The following is a 12,605-nucleotide window of genomic DNA, read 5'->3' as shown; positions in this document are numbered from 1 at the left end:
GCCTCCCCCTGAAGGAGGTCAGGGTTGGAGAACGACTGTTACAGTTCTCCCAGGCCTGGCGGCAGACAACTACGGATTCCTGGGTACGGGAACTGGTTGCTCATGGCTAGGTCATAACTTTTTGAAAGTATCCCCCTCAAAGGTTTGTGGTAACAAAACTTCCTGGGGACCCGGTCAGAGTGTCGGGCTACCAGGAATCTGTGGGGACCCTCCTCAACTCAGGAGTTATAGTCCCAGTCCCTGTGACGCAACAGGGAAGGGGTTACTACTCAAATTTGTTTTTGATCCAAAAACCCAATGGGTCGCACCGACCTATCTTAAATCTAAAATCTTTCAACAGATTTGTCAAAGTACCGAAGTTTTGGATGGAGACTCTACGGTCAATCGTGCTGGCAATGGAACCGGGAGACTTCATGGTGTCACTAGACATTCAGGATGCGTATCTGCATGTTCCGATTGCAGAATCCCACCAGAGGGTTTGCAATAGATCAGCAACATTTTCAGTTCCAGGTTCTACTCTTCGGTCTGGCCACAGCCCCTTGGGTATTTACATAGATAATCGCAGTCATGACGGCCTGTCTCAGGTGACAGGGGTCAGGATACTGCCATATCTAGATGACCTCCTGCTATTGGCCCAGTCTCAAGAGATATTGCAATGTCATCTCCGAATGACTATTGTTTGCTTACAGGAGCACGGATGGGTGATCAACTGGAAGAAGTCTTCCCTGTCACCGACCCAGCGAATGGTGCACCTGGGGGCACTGCTGGACTCTTTGTAACAGAGGATCTTTCTGCCGGAGGACAAGATTATGGCATTAGTCTCGAGTGCATAGTCTATTGTGCAAGCAAGTAGTGTCAGTCCACTTTGCTATGCAGATACTGGGCTCCATGGTAGCCATGTTCAGCATGGTGGCTTATGCTCAGTTCCACTCCAGAGCCCTACAGCTGTGGATCCTGGCTCAATGGGATGGTCAGCATCATCAGATAAAACGTCAGATGATTCGGTCTCCCCAGAGGTTCGTCTCTGCCTAGCCTGGTGGCTGTAGACGACTTGCTTAGACAGGAGCCATCCATAATGAGTCCCGGAATTGGTACTCCTCACCACAGACGCGAGTCTGCGTGGATGGGGAGCGGTGATGGGTCAGCACACCTTCCAGAGAAGGTGAACAGACCTAGAAGGCCATATGCTAATAAATGTATTGGAACTTCGGGCAGTGCACAAGGCACTTCTTCTGATGCAGGACCTTCTTCAGGACAGGCCTGTGCAAGTTCCGTCCGACAACGCGATGGCAGTGGCCTATATAAATCATCAGGGAGGCACACGAAGTCCAGCAGCTATGAGGGAGGTGGCAAAGATTCAGTTGTGGGCAGAAGGTCATCTTCCAGCGATATCCGCAATTTTCATCCCAGGTGTTCTCAACTGGGGAGTGGACTTCCTAAGTCGTCAGGATGTACACGCCGGAGAATGGGCTCTTCATCCGGAGGTGTTTCATACCCTGGTGGAAAGGTGGGGGTTACCAGACGTAGACCTAATGGCATCACGTCACAACCACAAGGTTCCCAGGTACGGGTCTAGAACAAGGGACCCCTCAGCAGTCTTCGTGGACGCCCTGGCAGTGAAATGGAACTTCAGGTTAGGGTACCTGTTTCCTCCAATCTCCTTCCGTGCATGGGTCATCAGGAAATTCAAACAGGAAGGCGGCAGGATAATTCTAATAGCTCCTGTCTGGCCCAGGAGGCATTGGTTTTCGGATCTGACACTTCTATCAATAGACAGTCCGTTTCTGTGGCAGGACCTGTTAATGTAGGGTCCGTGTCTTTACCAGAATTTACCTCGGCTGGCTTTGACGGCTTGGCTCTTGAGTCTTCCTTGTTAAAGGCCGTGGGGTTTTCTACGTCAGTGATACAGACAAAGCTTAAAGCAAAGAAGCCTGCTTCTGCTCGCATCTATCACAGGATTTGGCGGTTATTTTTTCTGTGGTGTCACAACAGGAAATATGACCCTAAAATATTTAAGGTGGCCAGAGTACTTTCTTTTCTCCAGGCTGGATTAGACTTAGTTCTTCGCCTGGCTACCTTGACAGTCCAAGTTTCGGCTTTGACGGTTTGGTTTCAGCGCAGGATTGCTCCTCTGCCAGATGTTACAACATTCATGCAGTGGGTACTGTGACTGCAACCTCCATTCCTCCCACCGGTAGCACACTGGGATTTGTCTTTGGTTCTCAGGGCACTGCAGACGCATCCCTTTGAACCCTTGGATAAGGTGGACTTGACATGGCTGACGGCGAAAATGCTTTTTCTCCTGGCTATGTCTTCAGCTCGCAGGATGTCTGACATGGCAGCTTTCTCATGTCGTTCTCCATATCTGGTATTTTATAAGAATAGAGCGGTCCTCCGTACCAAGGCAGGCTACCTTCCAAAGGTGGTTTCCCGTTTCCATATTAATGAGGAAATTGTAGTCCTGGCCTTTGAGGCGTCAGACCTGTCTACAGGTGAAGCTTCCCTTGATGTGGTTCGAGCCCACAGGATCTATGTGGATCGGCCCAAGACGATCAGGAAAACAGATTCTCTATTTTTGTTGTCTGGATTCCACAAAAGAGGTTGGCCAGCAAACAAACAAACTTTGTCACGCTGGCTCTGTATGACCATCTCTCAGGTCTATACTCAGGCTAATCTCCCCGTTCCTAACAGGGTGACAGCCCATTTCACTCGGCCTGTTGGACCATCATGGGCGGTAAGACAGGGCGCCTCTGATAAACAGCTCTGCAAGGCAGCCACCTGGTCTTCCGTGAGTGCGTTCATAAAGTTTTATGCTTTTGATACGTATGCCTTCCAGGATGCTTCCTTTGGGCGGTGGATTCTCCTATTATTATTATTATCCTTTATTTATATGGCGCCACAAAGGTTCCGCAGCGCCTTACACAGTACATAAATGAGCACACAAGAAAAACAGTTAATAGTAATACAAAACAATGTAGGACAAGGACATGGTTTATAAACATAGCTGCATAACACAAGCAGCAGGACATGAGCAACTAGGTGTTAGGTGTCATTGTGGGGAGTTAGGAGTAAATTATACTATACGTAGGGGGGAGGAGAAGCACGTGAGGGATGAGGGCCCTGCTTGTGAGAGCTTACATTCTAAAGGGGAAGGGCAGACAGACAGGGGCGACACAGATGGCGTAGAATCTTCTCAGGAGCGTCCCCATTCCTAAGGGAACTGCTTTAGGACATCCCAAGGTAATTCCTGTGGACCCTATGGAACCCGAAGAAGAAATACAGAATTATGGTATAACATACCTTTTTGATTCTTTTTCTTCGAGGTCCATAGGGTCCACAGGACACCCACCCTGATGCACCTGGCCTCAGATGGGCCTGTTCTTAAAGCTTTATATCACAGATTCCCTCTTCGCTTGTTTAGTGTTTCTTGTGAAATGTTTCTTTCTTCTCTATTCTACATCTCTTGCCGCGTGGCTTAGTCACGAACTGAGTGCCTGTGGCTGGGGGCGGGGTATACAGGGAGAGGAGGACCAGTGCATGCTGGGAACTCCAAAGCTTTACTGTTTGGTGCAATGGACGCTGTCCAACTATATATCCCAAGGTAAGTCCTGTGGACCCTATGGACCTCTAAGAAAAAGAATTATCAAAAGGTATGTTATAGCATAATTCTGTATTTTCCCTGCATTCCAAAAAAAAAAGAAAATGTTTACCCCCCTTGCATTGCAACATAGTTTGTTCCAGGAGCAAATTAAACCTTTTTTAGCTTTGCTCCAGTCTTCAGATCCTTAAACAGTCTGTGCAATCCCATCTCTTTATTACAACTAACCCTACTTCCACTTGTATTGCTCACACTAATGCTCCCTCACAACTCTCCCAATCTCCACTCTGTTCCACTCCCACCCCTCTTGTTTCAGCTGTGACCTATTCCAATTAGAATACCCAGTCTCTCATGATCCCGGCCCCTCCCTACTCTTTGTTTCCATTTCGGCATTTTTTTTTTGTCTCCATTCTACATATGTTCTGTTTTCCCCACTGTCTGCTGCTGCAGAGATCCAAAGTACTCAAAGTAATCAAATATACAACTTGCTTTGTAATGACTACAAATGTCTCTCACGGCAGGTATGGATGTGTGGAGGGCGAATGGAAGATACTCCATGCTCACGAGTAGGACATATATACCGAAAATATGTGCCATACAAGGTCCCCGCTGGTGTCAGCTTAGCACGGGTAAGTCTCTCTTCCTCCTGTTTACTGATATTGCCCAGCTTAGAATTTGATCTTCGTCCTGGGATTTTCTATGTTGTAGAACTCTTTTCAGTAGTCTGCATCAGAAACAAAGAAGCTCGCACAAAAACCTAATTATAAGTGGGAATTAAAATGGGTGGAAAAGATACATGAAAGAAAGACTGTACCTTAGATTCTGAGATATGTACTGGGAGACAAAGATGGATGTTCGTTATTGGTATATTGCGTACATTTTTATTTTCTCTTTGCATTATTGTGCATGGGAGTGTCAAGAGCACTAGGACATTTAGCTAGCAGCCAAATACTTCAAAAAGAACAGGGTTTAGATGGAGTTTTAGATTCCCTCCTCTCCATTCCTCCTCCCCCCTTTTCACCACTTAAAATAGCTGCATAATGAGTGGTAGGACCTATGAGAAGAATGAGAAGCTGCAGTGTCACTACTGCAGCCCCCTCCTCACACCCCCTCCAAAATATCACACAGCTGTGGTATACTGCTGACCTGTAATAGTAATCATAGGGAGCTATTCAATTCAGCGCGCTGTTTAGTCCGACAATTACAAGTTTTTAAGTCTGAGAATGTCGGTTCTCGCAACTTAACCTGGGTGTTTAGCTGCGGGAACCGGCTTTCTCATACTAAAGTGTCGGCCACGAGGCTGGAAAACGGCCTCGCGGCTGGCACTACAGTCGGATTTGTCCTCGCACCCTCCAGAGAAGAAATCATTTAGTCAACCTAACAGCGTGCTGAATTGAATAGCTCCGGGACTAACTCCTGCTGAATTAAGCCCAGATAAAGAAAACTTCACAAAGGATTTCCAGGCTATGGAGAAGGAGCCTGGCTTTAAAACTCCACTTCCTCCGCAGCCTGTCATTCAAATTGTGTAATTCATCCATTTCTGAAAAAGCATTTTTTTCTGAATTTGTTAGTGATGCTGTACGCCACCCTGAGATGGCGTGCAGCCTCCGATACCATGCACAAGCTGCCGATTACATGGCAGCTTGTGCAGGAGAGGGTACTTTCCGGTTCCCTCCCGTTGTTACAGTTCTCCCCTTTATCTCCTCGGACACTGAGTGAAGAGTATCGGTGTACCAGAGTGGGGGGAGGGGAACGGGGAGCATCCGACCCAACAGAAAGGGATGTCCCGAAGATTGATGTGCACAGGGTGCGGACATACCCACTAGCCTATGCATGCAGCCTGGATGGGCACCTTTTCTCTCGGTAGCCTCGAAGATAGGTAGAGATGAAAGAAGACTTGAGAAAAGAAAAAATAAAGTAGCCTCTTTGAGAACAGTACCTGCATGGAACAGAAGTAATGGAGCCGGCAACGAGAGGTGAGGAGTGTTAGGTGTTCACAGCCGGGCAGATCCTCGTACTCAGTGGCCAGTACTGATAAAGCAGGAAGCAGGCGGGGGGAGCGGGTGGAACAGGAGTGCAAGCGCTGGCTTAAGTACAGCAGATGTGATGGAGTGGGGAGCGTGGGGGTGGGTGCGCGAATGCAGTATACTAAGCAGGTGAGTACTGCTGATGGAGTGAGAAGCGGGCAGGGGGAGAGCCGGTGAGACAGCAGTGCGAGCACTGGACAGATATGGAGCGGGCAGGGAGAGTGAGGGGGAGCGGGCATCGGGTGTCCGCGGCTGCATCTTCTAGATGGGCAGATCCCTGAGAAGTGATGCAGGGAGGGGGGGGGGGGGAATAGCACAGCGGCCTCGGGGGCGAAGGGGGGATCCGGCGTCACATAGCTGCAGACCTGTGCATGGAGGTCAGGGGAACTTTGTCTACCCGTGCGGCAGCTGCTGAATGAAAATGGCTCCGCCTCAGAGATCCATGAGGAGAGAGCCTGGCACCGTCGCATGACCAGGAGGCGGTGGTCATGCTGATTGGTTGAGGAGACTCTAACGCCCGCAGTCATTGGTTGGGAGATGGTGAGGGATGTAACTGGTGCCGACACCTGCAGCGCATCCTGCAAGACCTGGGCATTTTTACAAACTGGGTCCCTTAGTGCCTGTAGCGCGTACATTTGCAATCACTGCCATATATGTGTACTTGCAGGGAGCAAAAACAGCTCTACTCTATTGCAGAGGACTCCACCCCTGGTTGTGTTATTCTACTGGTGACCCCACTAACCTAGTAAAGTGGTAGAAGCCAGGTTAAGATGACACAGCTGAGTCTACTCAATGAGACCAATAAAAGCAGTCAGACCAGTTACATTTTCTCTCAAGGCATGCCAGATTGCCAAGTTTGCTGGACAGATAGTTTTTTTGCTGACTGGCTGCTGTGGGTAAATGCAATTTTTACACTTAAATGCAATTAAAGTGTAGCACTAAAAGTTATTGCACAGTTGAAAGCACTTATATATAGAACAAACGCATAAGTCTATTTTTTATGAATATGCGAAGTTGGAAAATGCATATTTTATGCAAAAAATAAATAAAAATAAGTGCACATACGTCCAACTCTTCATGTGCCTGCTGGTGTTAGCTGGTACTGTAGCCCCATCTAGTGGACACAATGTGAACTCAAATGAACTTTTACAACTACAAACCTCTCGAGTAGTTTTACTACAAGTTTCATTCTGTTTTAGAATAAACCTGCAACAAGGGTGAAATGACAGGATTGAATAGAACATCACCTATAAAGTTACCATGCTTTGACATACCTTGCATTGATCCTCTTTTAGAACTTGAAACGTGTTGCTGAAGTTTGGATGGATGAATACGCAGAGTACATCTACCAGCGACGGCCTGATTACCGGCATCTCTCACCTGGTGATGTGGCATCTCAGAAGGAGCTACGTGCTAAGTTGAACTGTCAGAACTTCAAGTGGTTCATGACCAACGTAGCTTGGGACTTGCCCAATCACTATCCTCCGGTGGAACCTCCTGCAGCTGCTTGGGGAGAGGTAAGACCATGGATTGCAAATTGGCAAATATATGGGACGTATGGGAATGTTTTTTTCAGTGGTAGCGAGGTGCCATACTTTTATAGTGAACTTGTGGGGGGGGGGGGGATCAATCCTTTTTTCTCCTTCATCCACTAGGGGACACTGGAGTTCAAGACAGTGGGGTATAGACGGTGGTAGAGCAGAGCCTGGCACTTTAAATAATTCTGAAGTGTGACTGGCTCCTCCCCCTCTATGCCCCATCAGCCCCAGTTTTTAGAATGTGCCCGAGAGAACCGGTCACATAGGGCTGAGCTCCAGCCCACACTTAGTATTTTTTCTTTTATTTCAACTTTATTTTAATTTCTAGCTTTCACAAAGCATTGAGGACAGGCTGACAGAGTGCTGCGTCTGTCAGCCTGCTACATGGAGGCATCAGGAGACCCGCCACCACTAAATAAGAGTGTGTGTCGGAGTCCAAGGCACCCTGGCAGTAGCTCAGGGAGGACACGCCACAGCTTAATATAGAGGCTGTGTCCGTGCTTCCGAATGCCTAGCCGCAGCCCTGATGCCAGCAGCTGGTAAGTATAGCTCTGTTCCCCGTATGGGGAACGGAGTTTAATCTGCGGCCCCTCTGCCCCCTCCCAGGCTCAGGTGGTATACACTGTAGTATAACCCCTCCTGGAATCCTGTTAAAACGCCGCTAGCGTTATTACAAGGGGCAGAGCTACCGCGCATAGAGCGCGGATTCATGTACAGGGAGACTGTTCAGACAGTCTGTAATGTTGCTGCCTAGCAGCGAGCCCTGATATCCTGCTACTGAGCGCTGTCTGACTTAATAGAGCTGACAGCGCTCTGTTTGTCAGCTCTCACGAGAGCCGAATCCTCCCTCTTCTCTATCCCCACGGGGAGGGAGCCTGCGCGTCCCGCTACTCCCATAAGGGAGTCTACATTGCGCAGCAGCGCGGCTGTTCCCTGCCGCGCTGGTGCTTGAAGAAGCACTGGCGCTGGCTTCTGCAGGGGGAGGAGCACAGCCGCCGGAGAGCGACTGTTATTCACAGCGCTCTCGGCTGCTGGTTGCGGCGCCGGTGCTTGTATGAAGATTGCACCGGCGCTGCCTACAATTGGCGCATGGCGGGGCTTAGGAAGCTGCTCAGAGCGGCTGTTCCCTGCCGCGCTGGTGCTTGTAGAAGCGCTGGCTTCTGCACACAGCCGCCGGAGAGCGAGGCTGTTATTCAGCGCTCTCGGCTGCTGGTTGCGGCGCCGGTGCTTGTATGAAGATGCACCGGCGCTGGCTATTACGTTCCCGCTGCCCCACTCGCGCTGCTATACCAGCCATTGTTTGCGCCCCGCCCGCTTATTGATAAGGGGCGGAGTCTAGTCCATGCTGGCGTGCACAGATGCCGCCATTACCTCCAGCGAGTATTTTAAAACAGCATATGCACCTGCCTTAAAAGGAGCTGGGGCTTATTGCCAGCATCTCCTGCATCCTCACTCTGGAGTTCTGTGGGGGGTGCAACCCTTAAAAGGGTTGTGGGTTTTATTCCCAGAACGGCTCTAGCTGTTGGGAGTTTGTATGTTCTCCCTGTGCTTGCATAATGCCTCTCCCGTTTTTTTCTTTACTTAAACCTACAGCACTGGTCTTATTAGGTTTAACGACACAACTGTGGAGTTTGTAATTTAACCTGCAGTCTTTATATAGATCTGGCTCTGCCTCATCTCTGTTATATTGCACGTCGGTAGTTCCCCTACGGAACTGGGCAGTGTACTGGTTTAATATTATATTTAAAAAAAAAAAAAATGAAGCACAGGGAGGAACATGCCACAGCCTAATATAGAGGTTGTGTCCATGCCACTTTGCCCACCACATATCTATCAGCGCCTATGGCCACACGCCCGATCTCGTCTGATCTTGGACGCTAAGCAGCGCCAGGCCTGGGTAGTACTTGGATGGGAGACCGCCTGGGTATACCAGGTGCGGCAGGCTTATTACATTGAACATCTGGGGCACATATGCTTGATGTGTAACAGAATAATGCAGTGTGTTTCTTGCATCTATAGCTGCCAGAGATCACTCTGCCTAAATGTGTATGGTATGCATAGTCGGGGCCACTGTTCTGGCTGCTGCCAGAAATTACGGTTATTGAATATCTTTAACTCAAGGTTACAAAAAGGGTGCGTCCCATCCTCAGGCTTATGCCTCACATTGGCTCACCTTAAGAATGAGCCGTACTGTTCTCATGCATATATGTGGCTGCACATATGTTAAATCTCAACAGCCTTCGGTGCTTACCTTAGAAGGTATGCATCTATATGGATTTATATCTTATTTATTCCCTTCGGCAGCACACACAACACGAAGTAGTAACATATGGCCGTTGTGGTGGTTGGCATTGCTGTCTCGCATCACTGAGGTCATCTTTTGATTTCCATCATCTGGGGCACACCTGATAAGGCGAGTACACCGGTAACGGAAGGGTCCCAGGATCGCAATCAGTCTGGGATAGTACGTTGCTAACATTTCCTGCCCCAACGCCGTAGCAGAATGACGGCCACACGCGGCACATGAGCAGTCTCCCTGCGTGGAGGTAAGCCACATGTATGTATATACTTGTATTTTATACTAAACCCGGTGTTAAGACCTGGGGCTCAGTTCCTTCCATGGCTCTAACTATTGCCCTTGTTATATTTTTCAAATTATATAGTCACCTACTAATCTTGTATGTAGGTACGCGTAGGCATGTGGGGATTTGTGTGTGTATGTGTGTATGTATATGTATGTATGTATATTATATATACATAATATATATATGTGTATATAATATATATATATGTGTATATAATATATATATATGTGTATATATATATATATATATATATATATATTGCTTCTTATCCTTACCATTAAAGCAGGGGTAGGATATGTTCTTCTCAGTTTTATGTCTGATACCTAGCATATTTAAAGAGGATGCTGCGATGAGAGGCTGGACTCTCCTGATCTGGTAGTTTGTTCTATAACTCCGCTTACACCATCTCTCCCTAGGGATTGGGTGGTGTGTGTGTATTTGTATATAATTATGGATATGTGTAGGTATGCCTATACTTCCACAATCATTAAGGTACATATTATTCCACGTCTGGAAAGCTGCCAGGGTTTACCAGAAGCTGTCTGTTATATACATACATATTATATGGTGGCTCTATAGACTAGAGTCATGTTCTGCAGCTTACATAGGATAGTCAGAGGCTCCTACGGCATTGCTTCTAGTATGGACTCTATACATGTCCTGGGGCCTTCCTGTATGTCCACACATGTATATAAGGATATGTACTTACACCCGCCTCGGGTTATAGTCCTGTTTCCATCAGTCTATATCTACGGCGTCCACTTCGGGGGACCTATTAATTACAACTACACTCTAGGGCGCACTTAGTAACCAACTTGTAAGACACTAGGAATGCAGTGTGTGTATATATAGATATAGCATGCTGATCTCCTATTGTGGGATATATGTGTGTGTGTGTATATATGTATATGTATGTAGCGTGCTGATCTCCTGGTGCAGGAGTTTGACAAGTGACTTACTATGTCGGTACTAACTCTTCCTTTCAAAGAGTTTGTCTTTTCATGCAGCTATGTTTATGTGTGTGTGTATGTGTATATATACTGATATATTCCCGTTCCTTGTATGAATTTTCCTAATAATTGGAGAAATCTGTTTTTGGCCCTGACTGGCGTTATCACTACATATATATATATCTCTTCTTACTTGGGATAATTAACGCATTCTATGTCTATGTACAGGTACCTTTCCCAGCATCGATTCTGGTACTTTATATTATTGTCTTGTCGCATATCTCAATAAAATGGGTATCTGATGGTCCCTTGGGTACATTTCCTATCAGTACATAGAGAATCCTGGATCTATTCCATCCTCATGGCTTATTTAGTTAATTTACATGAGGCCTAGGGCCACCCGCCGATATAGGCAGGGTCTGGCCTGGGTTGTATCAGATTGTGGGCGTAATACACACTTCACCATTATAAGTGTTAATGTAAGGATACACTAGCAGACCGTTTTTGGGGTATGTGTAATCTCTATATGGATACATATCCCTAATGGAACAGGCTCAGGTATAGCGTCCTGTTGTACGGCCTTCTTGTCTCCACTAACAATTTGCTAGTTTCTACAGTATTTTCTTCTGCAGCATCTCCAGACTGAAGTCCGTGCTGTAGAGCATTGATCTTTGCCCACTGAGGCTACTCTCTGTACCTGTCGTGGTGGGTTGCTGTGAGATGAATAAGGTCAGTGACATTCTACATAGCGTCCAGAGGGCTTCTGGTCGCTCACAGGTAAGCGGGCTTCCCCCACTAATGCCTCGGAAGATGCTTCCTTTTCATGCATAATGACATAGCTGTTATTCTCTCTTACGCACCCTAGCTGCTGTCCTAGCAGCCTTCAGTTCTTTTAAATCAGTTGGCTGTACACTTTAGAGCTTTCCTGGTGTGTAGGTGCATAGTTGTAACATTGAGATTTGTGACCCTATTCTACTGGAATCTGTTGGGTTTATGGACTGAAGCGCATCTATGGGCTAATGCACATCTTTACTATAAAGTGTGACAGTCTCTATGTTCCATACAGAGGGCCTGGTTAGTTTCCTGTTCAGTATCTGTTGATAAATTCAGCACACTGACAGGTACCTGAATGGTACCTTCATAGTTGTCCTAGTACTTTTGCCTTGCGGATGGGATACTTCCCTATATTGGTAACTCTCCCTGGGTGGAGGTGGCATCCGTGCTCTTTTTCTGCTAAGGGTATCCTGGGTGTTTTCATACTATGTTCAGGCCAGTAGTTGGTACTGATTACACTCTACCATCATGTAGGAAGTTGTCTGCTGTTTGACAGGAGGGGTGGTACTGCCGTCTGACCCACTGGAAGGAATTGTAGTCTCAATCCTCTCGTATCCGTCTCATGCCCAGTGGGATCGCCACTCGTTGACAACTTCTATGGTCTAAACCTTCCACTGGTTACCAACCCTTTAGTAGTTATAGTTGGACCTCGAGAATGGTTCAGGGCGACTGTTAGGTCGTGACTCTTGCCTCCTTGTTTGCTTGGTTAAGAGTCTGTGGACGGGTTCAGCTCCGTCTCTGTATATTGGTATCATTATACTTTTATCTATATGATTGATGTCCCGCAGTGCTGGGATTCTGCTGTCTGAGACTGTTGCAGCTTCCTGTAGTTGTCGCTGGTACGGTTTTCTCGAGTTTTGTTCTCATGTTACTGCCATTCTATGGATTCTAGTTGGGGTTTTCTGCTCCCAGCGGTCTTGCTTGGTCTGTTTTTGGCTGAGCTTACGGTGTTCTGATGCTTCTCATCTGCGGCTACTCTCTAGCCGTATTCCATTGAATTTACGCTGTAAGTTGTGGAATGTCTGTGACTGTTCAGCAAGGAGCTCTGATTGTCTCCTGGCTCTACGACATGC

The 12,605-nt window shown here is 47.4% G+C and overlaps 1 protein-coding gene across 1 annotated transcript in view; it reads left to right on the top strand.

The window, feature by feature from the left end:
• GALNT10 (polypeptide N-acetylgalactosaminyltransferase 10) overlaps positions 1 to 12,605 on the top strand; it is a 126,996-nt gene that overhangs the window by 102,270 nt on the left and 12,121 nt on the right. Inside the window, exons 8-9 of the mRNA XM_088475673.1 lie at positions 4,120 to 4,227; positions 6,921 to 7,142. Of these exons, the coding sequence (XP_088331799.1) occupies positions 4,120 to 4,227; positions 6,921 to 7,142 (330 nt within the window). The remainder of the gene's footprint in view (positions 1 to 4,119; positions 4,228 to 6,920; positions 7,143 to 12,605) is intronic.

Source organism: Taudactylus pleione, unplaced genomic scaffold (assembly GCF_031769625.1).
Source record: "Taudactylus pleione unplaced genomic scaffold, aTauple2 ptg000176l, whole genome shotgun sequence".
Taxonomy (NCBI): domain Eukaryota; kingdom Metazoa; phylum Chordata; class Amphibia; order Anura; family Myobatrachidae; genus Taudactylus; species Taudactylus pleione.
This window is presented reverse-complemented; position numbering and strand designations above follow the sequence as displayed.